The sequence below is a fragment of the Corvus hawaiiensis genome, chromosome 2, assembly GCF_020740725.1.
Source record: "Corvus hawaiiensis isolate bCorHaw1 chromosome 2, bCorHaw1.pri.cur, whole genome shotgun sequence".
NCBI classification, from domain to species: Eukaryota; Metazoa; Chordata; class Aves; order Passeriformes; family Corvidae; genus Corvus; species Corvus hawaiiensis.
This window is the reverse complement of record NC_063214.1, coordinates 32,872,036-32,894,580: the sequence shown is the minus strand read 5'-3', so window position 1 is coordinate 32,894,580 and position 22,545 is coordinate 32,872,036. Positions and strand designations below refer to the sequence as shown.

Sequence of the window (22,545 nt, the reverse complement as noted above, 5' to 3'; positions counted from 1 at the left end):
GAGGATGTACAGAAAGAAAGAGAGGAAGGGGCTGCTGGCAGATGAAGTTCTGGGAACCAGAGTTCCAGGTATTTCTTAAGGAAGAGGCTTTCATACTGCTTGATGAAAATGCCTAACAACTGTTTTTCCTCTCTTTTCCTTAGACAGAAGCGATGTTTCTGCTGTCAAAAACCTGATTCACAAAACACTCTATTTTCCTGAGAAATACCATCTCAGCAGCCCCTCGCAGGACCCTGCAGGAACAGATTCTTCTGCCCACTGCAGTGGCATCCAGGATCCCTTATAACAAGTGACATGAAGCTGCCATCTTTAATGCAAGCGCAAGCTCTTCTGCAGATGGAATTGGGCATCTGATGAAGATGACTGTTCTTTCCCTGTCTTGTCAAAACTTCGCAACAGGAAAGGGTCTACAGGCTGTGAAGGGATGTTCTTGGGTTGCCTGAATGTGGTGGGCTGGTTTGCCTTTAGCTGAGGGAACTATGAGAACAGGAAGGGCCAAGGATCCTGCACATAGGCCTTCTTTTGCCAGTTTCCGTATTCCTGGCTAACTAAAGTGCTCCACTGGTCACTGTGAAGGAGCACTGAGGTCACAGATGGAGAGAACAGCTGAGCTAAGTCTCCATTTTAACCTAGTCTTACAACTGCTCCAGTGAATACTTTGGAGTTCTTAGCAGGATCACAATGCAGGAATTGCAGATGGAATTGAGTTAGGGAGCAGGCACAGGCATTCTCTCCCACTTAGGTGTATTTAGAGCCATGCATTGTTGGTCTTTGCTTTGCTGCTGCTCTTCTGCCAAGCAGCTTCTCACAAATCCTGTTCTGAGGAGCTGGAGACATGCACAACTTGCACTAGTAAAGTTTTAGAGAGGTACCAGCTCCAGCAAACTCAGCTCTAGTCAAGAGTCATTGCTTGTTTCCATCTTCTTGGGCAGGGTGATCCCAAAGAAGGCTGTGACTTAACAAAGCAGCTGTGAAGTAGTCAGTAAGACCAGCCTGACTTAACTGTGGATCTGTGGTGCTATGAGAGCTTGGCCATCCCACAATAAGTAGTGGACATGCCACTCTTGCCTCTTGTTGTGGAGAGTGTCATGCTTTGAGTCCTGCACAACTGAAAGAGGTGGGCTGGAGGTGATGTTCCACTGGCTGGCATGAGGAGTCTGGAAAAGGGCAGCTCATTTGCAAAAGCCCAAGCATGAACCTGTCCATATGCTGTTGTTATTGTGCTTTTCCCTCTCTTAGCTTGTCCCTCACCTAACTCAGCTTATTAGGAAAGGGGCAGCAGGCTTACCTGCTGGCTTGCATCAGTTATCCCCTCTTGCTTGTGTGATGTTTTATTGGACGCGTGTAATGGATGGAGCTGTCCCTTCGCCCGTACAGCAGCCTGAGTCACAGCAGATACAATTCAGTGAACTGGAGCAAGTGGCAGCTTTTGAAAATCCTGCAGGCAGTTGAAAACCTGCTGTGCTTTACTCTGCAAAATAACCAAGGGCAGCCCTAAGTGGGAGAAAGTGCTTTGTATAGAGAAAAGGCGTGTCTTACCCTTGGGTCAAAGTGACTGTTGTTGAAGCAGCCCTGTGTGGTAGAAGGGCAGGATCTTTGCATAGTTAACCTTAGCTGTTCCTTGCAGTTTCCCTCTGTAGATTTATATAGGCTTTTCACAGGACAGTGCTGTCCTCTGTGTTTGGTAGCAGTGAAAGTTGAAGCGTGGAGCAGTGAAATGGTGTGACCTGCTCTGTACCTGCTAGCCTGCTTCTCAGGCTGCTGTATCTTCTGACTCTTAACTGCAGTGGAAGTTTCTCTCCATTTTAATGGCCTTGCTGAGAAGCATTTTTAAATGTTCCCCTGTCATACTTAAGTGCTTGTGTAAAACTGGACCCTTCAGGCAGGAGCTTTCAAGTCATAATAGAGCTTATTAACAGTGGTGTTAAGAGCAGCAAGGCTTGAGTCTGTGAGCTGTGGAGGGCCAATACCACAGGGACCATCTATTTGTGGGCTAAAGCAAGGAGTTGTCCTGAAGCTTGTCAGACCTAGACTGTAACCTCAACAAATTGTCAGCTCTTGTGATACTGAGATGTGCAGCCACCCATCCCAACAGGAATCATCACCATTGCTTCTGGCAGATAGGGCCTAGCAGGGAAACAGGATGGCCTATACTTGTTTAACAGAACAACTCAGTGCTGTCTGTCCATGCCAAATATAAACCTTTATTAGCAACACCAAATATAAACCTTTATTAGCAACACAAGCACAAGAGGTGTACAAATGGGTGCATATGGCTGGAACTGTTTTTTGCAAAACAAACTTTGCTGTACAGGTCAAATGATTTCCAAGAAAGGAAGGTCAAACTGATCCACTGTTGGGCTATTAATTGTTGAGAAAGGATGGGAAGGGGTTACTGAGGGAGAGATGATGTTTTTCTAAGAACCATCTTTAAAAGAAAGTAGGGCAAAAGCATGGCAAATGTTGGGCAGGGCCCTTTGTGCACCCTAACCCTCTTTTGCTGAGGATAACATTGTTGTGTGCTGTGCAAGCCCAGGCAATGCACACTATGAAAAGCAGAGGTGAGAAAATACAGACACTACAAAAACATCTGTTCCCCAAAACTTTTCAGCTCTTAAAAACCATTGGAGAGGAAAAATACTAGCATTTGAGGGCTTCCCCTGACAGTTTTATATTGCGTGCAGCACATCATAACTTGCAGATGCATTTTGCTCCTGTGCCCCTTGCGCACAAGAGGGAATGAAAAGTGTCTACAGAAGAATTCATTGAACATCTGTACCATTCCTTGGCCAAAAGATGGCTTTCCTTCCTTTTTCCTGCCTTGAACTCCTTAGTGCCAAATACTTCCTCAAGTCAGTGCTTCAGGCTACTTTCACTGGCAACAATTTTTCTGTGAGTGTCCATCCTCTCAGGAAAGGAGCCACTTAAGGCTCTGTCTCTGGACTGATGGAGTTACATTTTACTTTCTTTGTAACTAATAGTGTGTTTGTCCTTGCCAGCAGACACAAGCCACAGAGTTGGAATTAGAAGTGGTTCCTTCCCACACAGCAGAAAACGTTGTTTGCTGTATCCTACTCTGGCAGATTGGCATAACCTGCTGGTGCTGTGAAACTTTTCAGCAGGGCAGGATTTGCAGGACACCTTTGTATGTCCCAGTGCCAGCACACAGCACATGAGGAGTCTGACAGTATTCTCAGGCACTGGGGGTATTTGCAGATAAATGATTCATGGCTTTGGTTCTGATGCTCAATTTAATAGCAAAAAAATTAAGGGAGAGGGTTGCCTTATTTTCCTGAGACAATAAACCCGCTGTCCATCCCTGCCCTCATTTTTGTGATCTTTCTGCTATACTTTAGTTATTTCTATAACTCTTCAGGTGTATCCTGGCATGTGCCAGTGGAATCTCTTGAAAGGAGGATTGAATGCAAACATATGCATGCGGCTCGGTGGTCTTCAATTCCATAGCTCACCTGCTGGTAGTGAAAGAAGGAGCACACCTCTGGGAATATGGATGGCTGTAGCTCCCATTCTGTTCAAAATCAAGTGACCCCAAGCTCCTGGAAGTGGTCCTGATTATGGCTTTGGCAGAGTGCATGTTGTCAGGAAGGACAAAAGTCCTCTCCCTACCCCTGGGTGTATTGCACTCTATTCCGGAGGTTTGCTGTGGCAGATGTTTCCCTGCAGGCTTTTCCACAACTGCTGTGCCCGCTGTATTAGAAAGCAGCCCTGATAGGAACTGACCACCGAGGTGGTTCAAAGAGATTATCCCTAAAATAATAACATGCCATTGTTTATATTGAAAGGACAGGCCTCATCATGAGGAAGCCAGTGTTGGACACATGCAGGATGTGCCTGTGTCCTGCTCTGAGCTGGCAGTCTGTACTGAACTTCTACTTTCTGTATGAAAGTGTTAGCATTTTTTGATCTTCAGTGAAAAAGACTTTTAGATTATTCCTTTGTTCCCTTTATCCCCCAAAAGCAATAGAGATGACTGGAATTGGGAGTAGGGAAGTCTGTCTGTATAACAGGCTTTTCCAAGAGAAGCTACAATTAAGACAGTCTTCAGCCTTGCCAGGCCACAAAAATTCTTTACTGTGCTCCCCCCAGTGTTGGAAGACTTAAAAATTACTATGTTTGTAGATGGGAGTTGAGTTGGCTTCTTTGAGATGTTGTTAAGTCCTATTTTACATTCACCTGTTTTAAAGCCAAGACTTCTTTCTTTCACAATGGAGGCTGTGATTCAGATGTAATGACACAAAAGTGCTTTGGGGAAAGAAAAATGTCTTTGGGCTAAAATTCAGAATACATGTGTTAAGTGCAGTCACTTTATGCCAAGTAACCTGGGGAGATGAGAACTCATCAGGAGCTGTGTTGATGAGGAAAGCAGGTACTGACCCTGTAGGATTGGACTGTGATTTAGTGAATGGGTTAAAGTGAGGTGTCTGCTGTGGCATCATGACCTGCAGTTCTCATTTAGTCATATAAATGGGGTTTTTTTCTGGAAGCTCTACCTGCAGCAAAGCTTGATGGGGAGATTCCAAGATAACTGTGGAAAGAGACTTCTACTGCATGGATCTGTGTGTTCAACTGACATGGACAGGAGGAAGGTGAAGAGCATGTCTTCTGCCCTGGAGCTGATTTCAGAGCTGAGAAAAGAACTCACACTAATTCAATGCTTTCTTGGAAACATCCTCTTTGTGACTGAGAATTTATACATGCAGTTGTTTGCAGCAAAGAGGAAAGGCTGACAAGATTGTGGCACAACGTGCAAGTTATTAGCAACCAGGGTACAGGCAAGTGTTAAAAGGATTATCTAAAAAGGGAAGAATTCCTTTTTGAAGGAAATTTGTCACTTACCAGTGTGAGCAGAAGGAAAGGAGGATGCAAAGAAGGAGTTGTTAAGCAGAGAAGAGGGGAATAGATAGGACTGGAGATTTTCACCTATTGTAGCACATTAATTCACAGAGGAGCCTGAACTGTTAGTGATTTAGGATATGAGGCATGTGAACAACAGAAAGGCTTCAGAAGGATTGGAGGATGTTCTGAATGTGAGCAAAAGCAGTTATTCCAAGACAGACAGGTAGGACAGCACCTGGTGAATTCCAGCAGCAGCTAGTGTGCAGGTGTCCGCAGGGCTGCAAGTGACAGGCAGCAGTCAAAACAGAATTGTCAACTCGAAGTCATGGCAGTTTTCTGTAGGATCCCATCCAACATTCTTTTTAAATCATTGGAAGGATTCCTGTTGGTTTCAGTCTGAAGGCTCCTACTCACCTACACCCTTGCCCTAGCCACAGCCCAGCTGCAAAACTGACACCAGGCACCGCTCTCACAAGTGGCCAGGACTTAGAGCTGTTGGTGGCCCTCTCCTTCCCATGCACTTATGGGCACCAGCAAAGCCCAGCAAAAGCCCTGTAGTGCTCCACAGGGAAGCAGGGCCCCATATGGGTCTCACAAAGCCTGGCAAAAGCCCTGGGACACACTGGAAGGCAGCAGAGCTCCTTGCAGGGCTAGGCAAAACTCAGCAAAAGCCCTAGGGCACTCTGGCGGGCAGCAGGGCCCCTTGTGGGAACAACAAAAGCCACAGATAGGGTTAGGTGGTTGAGGTTAGGTGTAGGGTTAGGGGTTAGGTTTTGTTGTATGGTTTGGGGTTTAGAGTTAGGGGTTAGGTTTAGGGGCTGGGGTTAGGTTAATGGTTAGAGTTTAGAGTTGGGGATTATGGTTAGGTTTTGGGATTAGGGTTTATAGTTAGTGTCTTTATGTTTTGGGTCTAGAATCAGATAGTTAGTGTTGGGGTTACAGGGTTAAATTTAGGGGCTTATATTTAGTGTTAAGTTTTATAGTTAGGGGGTGTTGGTTTGATTTAGGGGTTAGGATTAGCATTAAATTTTAGAGTTTGTTTTAGGAGTTAAGTTTAGAGTTAGGATTTAGTGCCTTACGGGTTAGATTTAGGTTAATTTCTGGGGTTTATTGTTTGGGTTAGGGTTAAAGTCATCTTTTGGGTTATGGTTTAGAGAGGTTTTTTTAATAGATCATAAAAGTTAATGATTAATAAGGTTTATAACGGACATGGTGTCTTTATGTATAGATTATTTGCCCTTGTTCCACATGCTGTTTTTAGAGGGCAGTGAGAGTTGGAAACTGGGTGGGTTGGCGCACTGAGAAACAGGTGTTTCATCTATCACAAACAAGATCTTGTCTGCAGAATTGGCCCAGGTACCACACAGACTGCAGCTAGAACACAGGATGGTTTAGTACAAGTGTGAACTGTCCAGACCCGTGGGTTTGAGAAGCCAGTCAGTCATGCAAGTGATACAAACCCAGGGGGAATTACTGGTGCTTTGGAAGACAGGCTCATCGAGTAGGCGTGTTTCCTGACTAAATGAGAGAGCCGTTGGTGTCACTCGAGAGATTCATGGAAAGCAGTTCGTGCAGCCAGAAGTAGTCAGATGCACAAGTAGAACAGTGGTAAAGAAGTCAAGGAACAGATCAGAAGCTGCAAGATATGATGACTAACAGTAAAAGTCTGATGCTCCTTGTAGGAGGAGCAGATGCCGGTCACACCAACTATCACTGGTGAGTGAATCCCAAATCGTATCAGCCAGGCTGTACTCTGCTGTCCTTAGCACATGTTAAACTACAGTGTACAGCTGTAGAGAAAAGAACTAATAAAAAAAAAGGGCAAAAATGTGTACAAACATTTTTTGAGAAGCACAACAGAGACAATGAGCAATTTGATAGAAAAGGAAGAGATTCAGTGGTGTTTAATCCAGGAAAATAGGCAAAATGGGGTTGTCATGACATTTTGAGGGTGGATAAAGGTACATTGTGCAGAGTTTGGACAGTGAATCAGTAGCCATGAGGCATGGAACAAGCCCTGATCTAGTGCATCTTTCCTAGAGCTAGTTAAGAATAGACGATATTTTTAATACAGCTAAGCTTTAGGATGGAAATTAAAAAAATAAAAAAGAAATTAAATAAACCCAATTGTTACGTGACTTAAACACCTTTAACATTCCAGATGAGTTCACAGTTCTCTAACCTGAGCTGATACTACAAGTTCTCATTTTGTGCAAGAGAAGCAAAGTTGATGGGCTGTGTGATGCCAGGACTCGAGGCTGATGATGTGTCTATGTTTAATCACTGGATATCAAGTTAAAAGAAAGGAGCTGACAGAGCAGAAGACTTGGTGCTGTAGTTCATTGCAGTGTTTAAACTTAGTGGCAGGATCTCTGATGAAGCAGAAGAGGGAACAGGGATGCAGCTGAGGGAACAGGGATGCAGCTCTAGCAGCTGGAGTGCAGAGAGGAGTGGCCTGGCCAGAACAACAGGGTGTGCAAGTCTGGTTACAGGGTATAACACCAAGAGATGGTAAGCATTGTCATTCATATAATACAGCTTGGTGCCCAGGAATGCAGTGGCAAAGCCCAAGCCCCTGTCAGTGCTTTAGGCATCTACACTCAATATTTCTGCAAAGGTTTCTTAGAACTGAGAACTCAAACTGTTCTTGCTGCAAAGTTTTCCAAGAAAATACTTCTGTTCTGCTCTGAGCGAGAGAAAAGCAGCAAAATCCAGATTCCCAGAGTGCAGGCGAGGGGAACAGAGCCCTTCCAACCAAGAAACAGGAGTGGTGTATGCTGGCATTGAGGCAACAAGAAGGGAAACATTCATAGCAATCTTTGGAGGTCTTCGGAGAAAACGCGGTTCTCCTGTCAACAGAACGACTGGAGATCCTTCACAGAGACTCTCTGGTGAACAGAGTGTATTGTAAAGTCATTAAAGGGGTAGCATAAATTTATTACAGAACCAGAAGTTGGAGTGACTAGGGCCAAATAGCAGAACAAGAACAAAATGCCCATTCGGCACATCAGGACAAGCAAGAGGGTCCACTGAAAGGAGGGGTATCTCAAGTTGAGGCACTCCCAGTGACAACAGCTTCCAGCACCCGCTCCCCTTTTTCTCACTCCCCATTGAATGCCTCAGCCTAGAACTCAGCAAGGTTAGGGGCATGGGAGCCTCACCCTCATCTCTGTCTCATGGCAGCAAGTCTTCAGACATGGGGAATGCAGCCAGTCACTGACCAGGCTCTTCAGAGGCGTGTAAAAAAGGCAGCTCCTGACTCAGTGCTCTAAATCTCAGGACTCCTTCCTCCAAGTCGATGCAACACTAAAGAAGGAGAGAGACAGTTATTTGCTGGACATTTCAGATACCAAATCTCATGATGTCTATGACTGGGGAGAATCTGTAACACCTCCTTGGGTTTGTAGACACAGTTTTCCTCCCCTGTCCCACATGCTGCTTCCTTGCTCCAGTTCCTTTCAATGGGATTCATCTCCAAACCTGTCACAGGGCCATTCGTCTCTCTTCTTCCTATGACCCCGTCTAAGCTGATGCCCTCACGTCACTCAGCCATTCAACCCATTGCTTTTCCTGTTTTGTGAGTCTGGCATGTGGCCACAAATGTGTGACAGGCAGGAGCCAGCTTGCTGCAGCCGTAGCCTGAGCCACCCAGGAGGCAGGCTCAGCAGAGCACTGACCCTGAGCCAAGCTGACAAAAGGAAAGGACTCTACACTCATGGCCAGTGAGTGTTGGACACTGAATGTGATCACATGGCTTCATTTGTCTCAAAGCAAGGGCAGAGCTTGTTCACATCTGCCTTCAAGGGGCAACATGGGTCTAACTTGTGCCTTTTCTTGTCTCCAGTTTCCTCTTGCCATTTGCAACTTCCATGGTCAGGAATACAGGGAATGGGAGATGTGATAATATCCTATTGAGTGTTTTCTTTCTTAAAACCTTTAAGAAGGACTGGAAAGGAATCAGTGTCTCAGAGCATACAGCATCCAGTCAGGCGGCATTGCCCTGAGAGACGTGGACATTAAGTATTTCTGATGCTTACAACAACCAGATCTTGGAGAGCTTCCTGAGAGGAGCCTTGCAATAAGCAAGGAGCTGTTCCTTACCTTGAGAGACCACAGAGTCTGGAGGCCAATGCAAAACTCCAGCATTTCATCATCTGAGAAGAGAGAAGAGACTGATCAGGCTTTAGATTATGTAATACTGCCTCATTAAAGAAAGTGTGTTTCTTCTGTAAAAGGATATGAAATACAAGAACATCTGATTCATAAATTTTTATGGTTATGGTCTCTTCAGTACAAAGCAGATAACAAATAACAAGGAAAAGGATGAGTTAAACACACAAACTTTAACAAGCAGATGGTAACAGTGACAATAATAAATCAGCACTCTTCTGCCACTCACTGATGAGCCTTTAAAGGAGCTATTTAGGCACAGTCCTGAAGATGGTCAAAATGAACTTTGCAGCTGATAAGAGAAGGAAACCATGATTATCATGACTACTGTGAGAGAAATTTGAGAGGGTTTATGTGACTGTTTAAAACTTAATATGAGATATCAGAAGGGGCTTGTGAGATCTCATAAAACTTACTCTGGGCTGTGTAAGGGAAGGGCCAAAGGCAGGAGAAGGCAAGCATCGGGGTGAATCAGGAGAGAACAAGCATGGAAAAATGGAGAGGAGAGGGGATAAGAGGGCCAGTCACATGCAAGAGGCTGTTGGTCAGTTCACTTGTCTGACCAAAGCCTGCACCTAATGGCTGCAATCTATCCAATCTTACTGAATAATTTTATTAAGTTTTTTTTTTTCCCCGTGTAACTTGTCTATCCTACTTGTAACTGCTGCAAGTCTTCAGTGTCAGCAAACATGGAAGATGCATGGGGTTAAAGGGCAAATAGCTCCAGATGTCAGCAACTTGAGGGACTGGCAAGAGAGGTGCCTGGAACTGAAGGGACTATAGGCCCAGGGCTCACAGGTGTGTGCCAGCAACTGGAGAAGGGGACATAGCTCACGGGTGACAACACCAGTGTGCAAGAGAAATCTGGGTGCCAGTAACGGGGGAAGGGAGCACGGGCTGTAAGGCTTTTACACTTGGGTGCCAGCAACTGGAGGGATTGTGATGTGTGCTGCAAGGCCTGAGTTCCAGTAACTGGAGGGGAGTATAGGTCACAGAACTTGTGGGTCTTGGTGACAGCACTGGAGAGCTCAGCATGCAAGAGCTCTGGGTACCAGCTCTGGCTGGGGTCACCAGGGCCTTAGGTTTGTAAGCCAGCAACTGAAGAGGAGAGGGCATGCTTGTGAGAGGTCTTAGAGTCACCGATTTGGACTTCCATGGCAGCTAAGGAGGAATTCCCAGGTTCTGGAGTCTTCAGGAATCAGCAGCAGCTTGTAATGTCATTAACACTTCCCATGTCTCCTGGAGGCCTGCTTGCCCTGTAACCAGTGGCTGTAATTTATAATTTATTCATAATCACATAAGTGAGAGCACTGTGTGCACAGGGAGATGTAAGACACAGGTGTAGCAATTCTGCTCCTAGGCAGCCGTTTCCACATCCCAACAAAATGGGTAGTAGCTATGTGGTAAACTCACCTGTGCTGGTACTAGCACAGATTCCCCATGAAGGGCAAGAACAAGCAGAGTGGAAACCAGGAAAGAAGAGCAAGCCAGAGTGTGTAAGAGGAGGAAGCTCTTTCTAGATGACTTAGAATGTGGGAAGAATGTACATGAAGAGAGGGAGCAAGGGAGGCCTTGGAAGATGAACAGGACTCATTGAAGATGGGGAAACAGATTAAAGCAAAGAAGGTAAAGCTGGAAGACTAATAGGGAGAAAGAACAGGCGGGGGGGAAAGACAACCAGGTTGTTTTCAGGATATGCACAGCTTGATGTAAATGCAGAACATGCAGCCTTTCTGCTGTTTTCTGAGCCTGCCTCAGTGTCTGTGGACTTGTCTCCTATGGCTCCTTCCTTCAAAGGGTCCTGCTTCAGGACACTGAAGGAGACTCAGCACTCTGGGGCTACCTGGTTCTTTCAGGGTGCTCCCTGCAGCAGAGGCAGAGGAGCACACAGAGAAACACTCTAGGAAATAAGCTGTACCCTCTGGTACTTTCTCAGATGACTTCCAGCCAGCCAGAGATACAAGTGCCCATTTCATAGGAGAACATAAGGCACCAGGGGATTAATCAAGCCATCTGCAGAATTTTATGAAAGGTCCATTTTAGAATTGAAATGAGGATTTTTCACATCCTTTGTTAAGACGGAAAAACCATCTAATTTCTCTCCACTTTCAATGTCTTCTGTCTTCTCTGTACTCTTCCTATGCCCTTTGCCTTTGGTTACATTGAGGGCATTCACTGTGTATGGTGATGTTGGCCTGCAGTGGAGGTGGCCACATCACCAACCTTCCACCATGTTCTGCTTTTTCCAAAGGTCCTTTAAATGCCCTTGGCAGGGCAAGAGGGACACAGGAGAAACAAGGGAGAGGAGGGGCTGGCTCTCTCACCTACAACCAGTGCTGAACACAGCACTGTCTCCTGGCCAAATTGCAATTCCATATGTTCTACTCGGCCAACAACGCTGGGGATGGGAAGAGAGAGGTCTCCACAGTCCATGGCAGACACTTCTTCCAGCCTGTGGGACACAAGAGGTGTTATTGCCTCAAGTGGAGGAAGAGGAGGAAAACCAGGACTTCTCACTGATGGCAGTTCCTCATAGTCTCGTTGGGAACAGGCCCACAAGAGGGGGACCCCCTTCCATGCAGTATGTCTGGAGGCAGATTCAGCAAGCAAAACCTCACCACCAGCCACCAGCTGGGCAGCTTTCCCTTGCAGTACACACAGACAGAATGACACAGCTCTGCCTCAGAGTCTGGGGTCTGCACACAGCTTTGCCAGTGCTCTAATGCCTTGCCCTGCAGCCCACCCTCTGCCTCTTCTCCTGAACAGCCATGTGCACATGCAAAACTGCCAGTAATTATCACTGGGGCTGGCAATCCAGAGAGTCTGGGTTCTTGCCATAGGTTTTCTTTTAGCCATCCCTTCTTTTATACTGTGCAAAGACTTACCCCAGCTGGTTTAGACACCTCTTGGAGATGAGGTTTGGTAGACACCCAGTGTTAACAGTCGCTTTCAATACCTGACCTTGGCACTAGAAAAAACAACAACAGAAAATTACTGTAAGCTCACAATCAGCTTATTCACTCCTCCAACAGTGTGACTTGGTCTTTCTGAGCAACATAGCCAAAGATGTGGTGTTTTAGGCAGTAGTCAGAAGGCAGGAGGTTCATCCCAGACAATGGTGGTTTCCCCAGTGCTCTGCAAGCCTCTCTCAAACACTTCTTTTTGAATTTGTCTTCTTTCATGTGTATTTGATTGCCCAGACACTTACTTGTTTTTAGTGACTTTATAGTATTCCAGTCAAGAGATGATTAGACAATTTGTTTGTAAAACCCACATGGACTTTGTTAGCAGAGCAATAAGTGATATGACAAAAGCTTGTAAAGGAATACAAGCATGTGCTACAGTTTTTCTGGGTTTCATCTCTCCATTTCTTCTGGTGTTGCAGGGAACAATGTCCCAGGGCTACACATTTGTTCTCAGTAGAAAAGCTGCCAGAGGGAGAAGTCTGAGGGAGAAACAGGAGCACCCAGGACAAACACACCTGAGATGAGCTTGAATTTAAGGCAGTTCCCGAGATAACTGACAAATCCATGTGACTCCTGAATCCAAGACACAACCTAATCAAGAGATGACTATTTTGTGTAGGGCTTACATCATGTTGCTATATAGCTCTCTAAGGATACAAGACATGATACTACAATAGTCACAGCTGGTGTCATTTAGCAAAGAGGGAGACTGTGCCCTGCGCCCAAGTCACCTGTGCATGATTTTACTGGAATAGTTCCCAGTGCCTTGCTCACTTCATTTCTTTACCCCTTTGAACATAAAAGGGAAAAGGAGATGTGGTTGCCATCTGTTTTCTGTCCCCTCTGCAGAGAGGTCCTTAATGGCAGGCCAGAGGTGATGAAGTAACAGCAGGTTACGTTTATTTTGGGGGTCTGAAAACATAGGGTTGTCAAGGACATCGATAAGAATTAGGCTCAGGGAAAAAAAAAAAAAAAAGGAGGAACAGGACTTAGTAAAGGAACTGCAAAAATATGGAGTAGCTGTCATATACAAAATACATCTTTCCTCTACCTAGGGTGCCTAATCATACCTATTCCTGATGGCCTAATTCTTCAAGGCTCTGTCTCACACCACTATTACCGCAGGCCTGCGTCCTAGGGTATATCACCGTGTCCCGCAGCCATGGGGAGGAGGAGGAGAGAAGATCCAGCAGGCAGGAATTGTGCAGCAAAATTGATTTATTTAATTATTTTACAAACTCTTTTATAGACTTTTTTCTTCATAGTCTAATTGGACAAAGGACCAGCCACCCCTTGGGGGTGATTGGCTAAAATCCTAAAACGTCCATTGTCAAAATATTTTTCTACTATACCATAAACAAGATTTTTCAAGGTTGCAGGTGGCTTGGTTGTTTACATTCTCTGCTACCTCTTCTGTGAGAGAGAAAAGTCTCTCACGGACTTAGAAAATAGCAAGAAAATCCTTGCTAGCAGCATTTTTGTATCTACACACCACCATCCAAAAAAAACCCCACCAAAAAAACCCCACCCACAAAATTTTCTTTTTGGGAGACTTATTGTCTTCCTACGATCATTTGTGGTTTTCCTGTGATTCCTTCTCTTCCATCCACTATGGCACTTTGTGACATGAACCACTCAGAAGCAGCAACAGACCTGCCACTGCTTCTCTGCTCTTATACTCATTCCTGACAAGTTTAAATGCTTGAACACCTTAAGCAGATCAGCGCGGCAATGAGGGACTCAGTGCAGCACCAGCAGGGTCAAGAAAAATGTCTCAATTTTATGATTTCTTAACTAAGTCTGTTTATGATTATTAATCATCACAGAGAGCTACATCCAATATTTCCAAGATTTCATTTTCAAAAATGTGCTATCTGTGAGTAGTTATAAAGACAGAGAAGAAAACAACTCCTGTGGGAAATACTGGAATGCTGCAGACACAATACCAACAGGGTCCCTTTCAGCCTAAACCATGTTGGGATTCTATGCCAAACCGCCCCCCCCCCGCTTCTGATTTTGGAGCTCTGCAGTGTCTGTGCTGCCTGGTCCTCCCTGACACATCAGCCCTGCCTGAAAGGGCTGTGGCCAGACTAAGCAGAGAGGCAAGATAAAGCACAGAGTGCAGGTGCATGCCAAACATCTGCCTCCACATCCTCTCTACTCAGAAACACGACCTGGAGCGTGGCTAGCAATGGCAAAGGAATCACTTGGGAGCAGGCAGACTCGAGATGCATGAGCTGCTGTCATAATAAGCCTAAGCTGTATCACTAGGCAGATTATTGAATTTTGTTTCAGAGCAGGCTGGGAAATCTGCAAGTTAGAGACTTGATAGGATATAACAGGACAGTGATTATTCTGTAGAAAACAACATTTAATCTCATTCAGTGTAAACAGCCCTATGCCACTAACCATTTCCCTAGAGAATTCACCAGGAGCCTGAGGAAAGTCCTTGGTCCAGCATACCCCAAATACAGTGCAGGCAGCTCATAAGCACTGCAAGGCTTCTTGGACTAGAAAGACTTTTCATCACTTTACCCACTCTCATCTCTGGTCCAGAATTTTCAGTCTGTTACTACCAGTCAGCATTATTCTTTTATCTAAATGTCAATTATGGGGATTTCCAAGAAGGAGGGGAAGGGGAATCAGCAAGGATCACCGTTTATAAAGAGCTGTGTTTTCTGAAATGATGTCAGTTCTGAAGTCAAGAAGCTGCTTTAGCAAACAAAAGGCTGATCAATTCCAGGTTGCTTTGGCATAGAAGAAAAGTGGCCTTTGACAGTAGTGAAATCTTTCAATATCTATTTCTAAGTCAACAAGAGACAAGCCCCACCACAAAAAATAACAGCTTGATTTTATGTTGCCAATGCCAGTCATGACTAGCTTTCCAAAGTGCTTTTCAAAAACTGTCACAAAAAGGGGCAATTCTGCTGAAATACCATCTGGGCAGCCCACCTAAGCAAATTAATGAGTGAGTGACTGCAGTACAACTATTACAGACTAGATCTGTCTGTGATCTCTGAGATTTAAAAAGGCCTTAGGCATAGGGCAACCAAAACCTGTTAGAGTGAAAACACTTACTGCCTGAATCTCCCTGTATCACTGAAGTCTACATATATTTGGCTTTATTCGTTAGTCAAGTTCAGTTACAAGTCAGGTGATGCATTTGTTACCACTTTGAGATTTTCAGCATACTTGTCTGTGTGTAAATGGTAGATAAGCTTTTCTCAGGAGTCAGGGGAAAAAAGACTTCTCTGGGGCTGTGCTCCTTTTCTAATCAAAACTGCACCATAATCAAGCAGATCTCCAAAAGGTACCAGCTCACCTCTCTGGTTCCAATGAACTGGCAGCCTGAGTCTTGTTTGCTGCCACAGATCTGTTACTGACAGGAGAGGCTTTTTGAAGTTCACAAATGCAAACATCAAAAGCAGCAAGACAAAAAGAAGGAGAGGAGAGCTTCCCTTCCTTCAATGTAAGAAGATCAAATGTAACAAACAGTGACTGGCTCCTAAGAAGAGCAGAAAAAGAGAGAAATGCCTGTGCAGAATTCAGGGAGTGTTACGTGCAGCGTTAGACCTATTTCCTTGCTTGCAATGCTCATTAACCTTCCTCTGTGAGGGAAAATAAAACGTGGGTGACAGCTGGGGTTCAGTCCATTGGAAACACAAAAGGGAATGACCAGTGGACTGTAACGCTGACTTAGCTACTGCCCCTGGGATACAATACCTGTACATGCCTGTCCTTGTTCAGTGTGCATGCCTGGCAAAAACCCCACCCTTTATCACTGAATTTCCTCTTGCAGAACAATAAGGAGAGGTCATTAAAGAAAAAGAAACACCTTTATTTGCTCAAAACCAGGCTCCAAGTAATTGGAGAAATTACACTGAGAGCCATTCATCCTACCAGTCTGTCCCCAAGTGTGGTTATGTTAACCCAGCTATATTAAAGTCTAAAACACAGGGTAAGCAATGGCTAACTGCAGCAGTAAAGGCTGCAAAACAAACCTGAGAGTGGCTTTGCTTGGTACTCAGAAAGCTGATCTAAGCCTTTCAGAAGCTTGCTACCAGGCTGTATTCATATGATAATTTATTGTGCCAAATGAATTTTCAAAGGTATATATGTTTTTCTTGGAAGTGTAGCCTTTACACTCTGATATGGGAGATGTTCTTTAGGACAGGTAACTGAACTAAAACCAGCTTTAAAATGGGTTTTGTACAACAGGTCTATATCTTGGTGAGTCTCATATCTGCATATTACTGTGAAGCTCTGACCATCTTTCATGGGCCACCGCTTTTGGATGTGCTTTCTCTAACTGCAGGGGCTAGCAAGTAGTGTGCTCTGCTGCACAGGAGGATAGAAGAAGAAAAGGGAGCTAAAAATACTGCTTCCATCAAGAGACACAGCTGTGCTAATTTGGAGCACACTTTCTGAGGAGGTCCTGTGACACCTGAGAGAATCAGACTAGACTGGAGCTAGTTAAATGTAAATCAACTAGAGGCACCTGTCTTCAAGTGATAAGGAGACATTCCTTGCTTCTATAGGCAATTATAAAATACCTCATATCATGGGAAAGCTGGCCTTCAAAGGAAGGAGATGTGATTAAGGTAATTTATCTTCAAATATGGGCAACTAGAAAGCATGTAGCAGAAAGGCTTTCCTCTGGCTTTTGGAAAACCTGCACCCAAACTCTAAGAGAGGCCATGCATGAAATCTCTTCTCTTTGGCTGGAAAGCTGGCTTTGCAATTTATAACTCAGCATGGCCCTTGGGAGGGGCACAGCTGGAACTCTGAGCACTTGCCATCACTGTGAAATCAGCAGCACCGTGTCATTGCCTTACCTGGCACTGTATTAGCAGGGCTGAAGTCTCTTTTCTCCTGTCCTCTCCCTTTTCCATCTTTTCATCCTGGTCTTTTGCCAGCGGAGATTGAACCCGTGCAGACTGACCCCTGGCCTCGCCCCGCAGCTTGTTCAGGTTGCCTTCCAAGAGGCGCCGCTGGACCACGCTATGAGGCTGCTGTCTCCATCACAAAGAAAGAGAAATCCCGGCTAAGTATGGAGCTAAGGACAAGGACATTTGCCAGCTCAGGGATGCACGTTGCAAATGCTTGACCCAACTGATCATCCTGATGAAAGACATGCTTATCCAAAACAATTTTCTTTAAATCACAAGATTTTTTTCTGTAGCCGCTAATTTGGTGTTAAAGTGTTGGGATGTCTGTGACAGGCAGGTCTCTGGGATGCAATTATTGGAGGAGAAGAACATGCCTGATGCATGCTTTCCCCACTCATATCTGTTCCTTCAGCTGAACATGCACTGGAGCATCTCATCCCTGTTCAGGTACTGCAATACACTGCCTGCTGGGCGTGCTGGCATCCCACCAGGCACATTCACACTTTCTAATGTGGGAGGGCAGGAGGAATGCAGCGTGTGTGTGATGTACATGTGGGCAAGAAGGCAGGACTGCAGATATTTCAGGTGTACGAGCAATTATTTGTAATGAAGCAGGAAGCTCCCCCTGAAGAGGAAACTAAAACAAGCTTTTAATGTTTCTTGGAGTCCATCTCTGCTCCCCACCATCAGATGCTCTAGTTTTTGCCCAATATTGATCCATCCAGTCCCTGCACAGCTACTGAATCAACAGTGGGCAACACCAATGAAACAGGTGTCTGTTGGAGGTAGCTTTGTCCTTTCTCCATGTGCTCAGCCCCATGGCCCTTCTGCAGGAGAGCAGCTGGTCTGAGCTGGCCATGGCACTCCCAATAACAGCTGCCTATTTGAAGAAAGGCAAATAATCTAAAGGGGTTAATGTGCTACAGCTTAAACTGTTGTTTTTATCTTTCTTTAAAAAAAACCAGAAAAAATTAAAAGTCATCTCCCAGGTGGTGCAGCAGTTTGATGCAGGATCTTGTCAATGGGCAGGCCAAACACCTGAGCTAGACCAGACCTGCCAATGAGCTGAGCTGCATTAACCCCACAGGTTACTTGTGTTTTGGACTTGCTTCATGCATGGCCAAAGAGCTGAGGCCAAGGAAGTGTGCAAACTGCAGTTTGAAGCACCCTGACTTGTCAGATTTGCCCAATGGTTGGAGCAGGACAGCTGTCACTGGCTCTTTGGTCATACTCAGCATTGCTCTTTGCAAGATGCCAAGTCCCTCATGCCTTTTGTTTCCTGCCACTCAAGGGGTGGGAGATCATTCACGTGCTGCATGAGAAACACTGCAGCAGTTGAAAAAGTGGGGTAAAAATATCCCTCTGCTCCTGGTCTTTTCCCAGCCTACTGTGCCGGCCCACAGCACAGCTGGTCGTTGTACTTAGCTCCATAAATACTCTGAGCACAGTGCCAGTTTGACTGCCAGCTAACATCTGGGCCATGGGAAAAGGGCAGGGAACAAACAGCAGGTCTCCAAATTCCCATCCTCCCTCCTGCCTCTCACCATCTGGCATGCAAAGGACCTTTCCCTATCCCTGCAACCTTTCCCACAGAACGAGCGGGCCGTTTGCAGCAGCCACCTCTGTCCCCTTCTTGTCACTCAGGCTGGGAAGAGGCCAAGTGCTGGTGGGGGTTAGCTGAGCTTTGGGATTTTGGAGGCATCTGATTCAATAGCAGACTCCTAGGGCCCTGCCTATCTTCTCTCTCACCAGTGAAACAGAAGTGGAGACTGTTGTCGCTCTTGGACTGGTTAGAAACCATTAGATTTAGAGGATGGTGAGGGAGGATGTTGTGGGTATTGTGGGAGCTAGAAAGGATGCCCTCTCAGGGCACTTAGAGGGATCAAAGAAGATTCCCAGTGCAACTTAGGGAAGGTTCAGGTTCTCCAATGTGAAATCTCCAGGCCTTGCTACGATTAGTGACATTGTATGAGCTGGGGATCTTGATTTTTTGGAGGTGGGAAGCCAGATCTTCAGACCTTCTTGGTACTTCCAGAATATTTTAGCCCATTTAGCATTTTCTATTTTGCCATTAAAAAAACCCCAAAACTGATCGTGCTTTTTGTTGCAAAGCTGGAAACATGATGTCTCCACGGAAATGTGTAATTACTCATTATTGGAGGCATGATGGGCCCATCAAATCCTAGGCACTGCTGGATGCATTGCATAAGCTGAATGCACACCCAGAATACACAGAAAAGAGTGGCAAAAAGTAACAGCCCGTGACTGTAAAAGAAAGCAGGTATTTTGTTTCAAATTATATGGGCCCTTGCTCTAATTTTAGGACATGGAGCTGCCACAGCTGAAGTCTCTGGCACTGTCAATGGAGACCTTTTTTTGGGGAATTAATTAAACTTTCCTCCCAGTGTAAGTGCTACAGGAGTCTGGGCTGTTTTACTCTCTCCAAATCAAACTCTCTAGCACTTCCTACTGCTGCTTCATTTTCAGTACATTCCTGGTTTGTATTCCTGTCCTCCAAGAGGGAGCCAGATCAATTTGGGAAACAGAAGTGGGGTTTTCACAGGGCTGGAGAAGTGCCTAGATAAGTAAGCCAAGAGCATATTTTGGACTCTGATTTGCAGCCCCCAAAACATCACAGCAGTATCACAGTGGCCCTTTGAGTTGCAGGAATTGCTGAATCCCTCTGGGAAATCTACGGTCTGGTTCTTCTTTTGCTCCAAGTTAAAGCAGAAACTGATGTTCACACTTGACCCCAGGAATGGCACTATGTGTGTGAACTTTGCACAGGGGCCACACTTTATTTGGTGCCCTCTAACACCAGAGCAAACTGTCCATGTCAGAAAAAAACCTGTCATGCTTTATTCACTGCTCCCTAGGTCCATGGTAAAAATGTTTCAGACGTTCTGCTGTGGACCAAACATGAAGTTTGCAGTGGGTTGCAGTGACCAAGCGCTGCCTGCACACCAGGAATTCTGCCTGGAATGGTTAATTCCACCAGGAGAGAGCTGCTTGTGGCAAGTGATTTGGACAAGGACTGTCTTGTTCAAGGAGCCCCTTGGGGCTTCAGGGTGCCAGTTGTCGCTTTGAGGCACGGTGTGACAGGAGTCAATCCCAAAGCAAAGCTGGTAGACAGGTTTCTCCCGGTCTTTGTGGCTGGGGTCAGTGGACGCGCACCGAGAGACTCAGAAGTGGCTCCTCTCCATACCCTGCCGAGGGACGGGCCCAGGGTGATGCCGGGCTGTGCTCCTGAGGCGAGTTTGAGCTGCAGTGCTGCAGGCCCCGAGGGCCGGCAGCGGCCTGCCCGTGCTGCCAGCCTGAGCGGAGCTCTCCGCTGTGGCCAGAGCTCCTTCCCCGCGGGAGGAGAGTCCCTGCTCCTGGCTAGGACAGCTCTGACATGACGCCCCTCTCGCACTCCAGCCGTGACTGCGGCAGGGTCGGAGGGACACTGCACACCCGTCCCTGCTGACAGCCATGAGTGCGGCTGCAGAACGTGAGGCGGCAGCTCAGGGTGACTTGGAGGAGCCGCCCTTGGCCCTGCTGAGCCAGGGGCTGCCGAGGCAGCTGAGGCAGCTGCGGGGAGGGTGGCGGGAGCAGCAGGATGTGCCAGCACGGGAACGTGGCGCTGACCCCTCCTCTGTGCAGGGCAGAGCCGCTGCACCCCAAGGTTCCAGCAAGGAGGATCAGCTCCCATTCAGTGCCAGGGACCTGCCGGTCCCACACGTGTGTGGCCCTGTGCCACTGTGTGCCTCGGGAGCTGGGAAATGTCAGAGGCACACACGAGAGAGCATCTGTGGTGTTGCTGCAATTGTCTGAGGATCCAGAGGGAAGCACAGACTGCAAGGAGGGGCAAGATCTTTTATGACCCCCACTGCCACAGATGGAACAAGTGCCCCCATCACAACCAGACCTCAGCCCTCTTTTGGGAAAATGGTTTAGACCTCCACATCCTTGAATAGTTTACAGTGGAGAGAAGTTGGATTGCAAAACTACCAGAGCAAGGAGAATATGTGTGCAGTTGAGCCGGCAATAGATCCTGTGGGAATCTGCTTCCAGCCTTGGGGAAGCCCTTCCAGACCACAGACTGCCAAGGCTCCTGGAACAGACCTCCCTCCCTGATGCTTCCTGCTCCACGTCACCACAAGGAGATGCCCACAGGCCTCGCTCCCGTGCCTCCTCCCCAAAGGAGTCACCCACAAGTGCCAGGCGCTGCATCTGCCTGTGTGCCTGGATAGAAGTCCTGCCCTTTGCTTGCCCCTCCACAAACCCAGAGAGTGGGGGGAGAGAGAAAATTGCAAAAAGGTGACAAGGTCAAACATAAGTCTCTCACAGTGTCACGAATTGTACTTCCCTCCCTGCTGAGTCCTGCTCCTGAGGAGCTGGACTTTGAGCTGGATCATGCAGAAATACATGGGGCCTTTTCGAGATGTCCCACATGGAAACTTATATGTCACATGAACATATGTTGCTACTGGGTGAATGGAAGTTTGGATTTTGGATGGTCCTTCCAGTCCATGTCTGCCTGCCTCTGCAAGGAGTTTGGCTCCTATGGGGAAGCATGAGAAGATGGATGCAAGCAAATGAGTGATTAATTCTTTCCCCTCACCCTGACCTGCTCCTAGATGATCCTGAAGGAAAGTTTCATTTTTGCTGAACCTATGATCCTTTCACAAAGCCTGACAGCAGCTCCCAGCTGGAATGAAGGCTATTAGGAGGACTCCCTCCCACACGGGGTCCCACTGGACTCACCAGATCCTTGGAGGTGCCAAGCCTTGTCAAGCCATCCAGGGGCAGCAGATCAGCAGAGTCCTTGTGCACAAACTGGGTGGCCTGTTTGAGGCGCCTCTTCTGTTGCAGAATAGCTTTGTTCCTCAGCTCCGTCTCACACTCCTGTCGCTCCAGGTCGTGAGATCCCTCGCTCTGCTTTTCTTCCTGGTCTCCTTGCCCCAGTGGCAGGGGGCAGCTCTTCCTTGTGCTCATGGTGAAGATTCAGACAGAACAGGTCCTTCTCGGTATGCTGGGGTGTTCCCTGAACTCGTCTCCTGGTGTTTGCCCTCTGGAAGCTGACTCAGTCTCTGATCTCCTTTCCCTTTCCCTTCCCCACGGCTCTCCTCTTCTTTTCTCTGCCTTTCCTCCTGCTCTCTTAGTTATAACTCACGCATCTCTGAAGAGTCTCCGTGCCCGTTTCTCCCTCTGTCCTCTCCACTCCTCCGTGTCCCTCTGCTCCCGCCTCTTCCTCTCCCTCACTTCTCCTACCCTGACTGCAGCTTTGCCTCCTCCAGTCCGTGGGTCCCTGTCGTAATAGAAAAAGCCCCGCGTCAGAACCCGCTTTCCATAAATCACGGCAGAGCCGGCAGGATGCTCCGGCTGGAAAAATCCAGCAGCAGAAGGATGGCCCCGCTGCTGGGGGCTGGCCTTACCTCGGCGGGCTGCGCGCACGCAGCGCGCGTGTCTGTGTGTGTGTCTGTGTGTCTGTGTGTGTGTCTGTGTGTGTGTCTGTGTGTGTGTCTGTGTCTGTGTGTGTCTGTGTGTCTGTGTGTGTGTCTGTGTGTGTGTCTGTGTGTCTGTGTGTGTGCGCCCGCCTGTCCCCGGCTCCACCGGGACACGCTGCATCTCCCGGCGGCAGCCTGCGCGCTCCCGCGCCCCTGCCAGGGGGCTTTGACGCA

At 46.9% G+C, this 22,545-nt stretch overlaps 2 protein-coding genes across 2 annotated transcripts in view; one reads left to right on the top strand and one right to left on the bottom strand.

Annotated features, from left to right (window-relative positions):
- Positions 1-3,328, top strand: part of ITFG2 (integrin alpha FG-GAP repeat containing 2) — a 12,315-nt gene extending 8,987 nt beyond the window's left edge. The window contains exon 12 of the mRNA XM_048294241.1: positions 144-3,328. Within this exon, the coding sequence (XP_048150198.1) occupies positions 144-286 (143 nt within the window). The 3' untranslated portion in view covers positions 287-3,328. The remainder of the gene's footprint in view (positions 1-143) is intronic.
- Positions 2,185-22,545, bottom strand: NRIP2 (nuclear receptor interacting protein 2). Its single transcript, XM_048294242.1, has 7 exons — positions 22,300-22,545; positions 21,629-22,172; positions 16,829-17,005; positions 11,913-11,995; positions 11,352-11,479; positions 8,959-9,011; positions 2,185-8,163 (listed from the first exon to the last, which is right to left on the bottom strand). The coding sequence occupies exons 2-7, from the start codon at positions 21,857-21,859 to the stop codon at positions 8,071-8,073; spliced, it is 765 nt and encodes a 254-aa protein (XP_048150199.1). The 5' UTR covers positions 21,860-22,172; positions 22,300-22,545; the 3' UTR covers positions 2,185-8,070.

Coding starts and splice junctions, on each gene's coding strand:
- NRIP2 (XM_048294242.1), bottom strand. CDS start 21,859: ATGAGCACAAGGAAGAGCTGCCCCCTGCCACTGGGGCAAGGAGACCAG. Junction 11,996..16,828: donor CCCTGCTAATACAGTGCCAG/GTAAGGCAATGA, acceptor TGTTTTTTCTAG/TGCCAAGGTCAGGTATTGAA. Junction 11,480..11,912: donor AGGTGTCTAAACCAGCTGGG/GTAAGTCTTTGC, acceptor TGTGTCCCACAG/GCTGGAAGAAGTGTCTGCCA.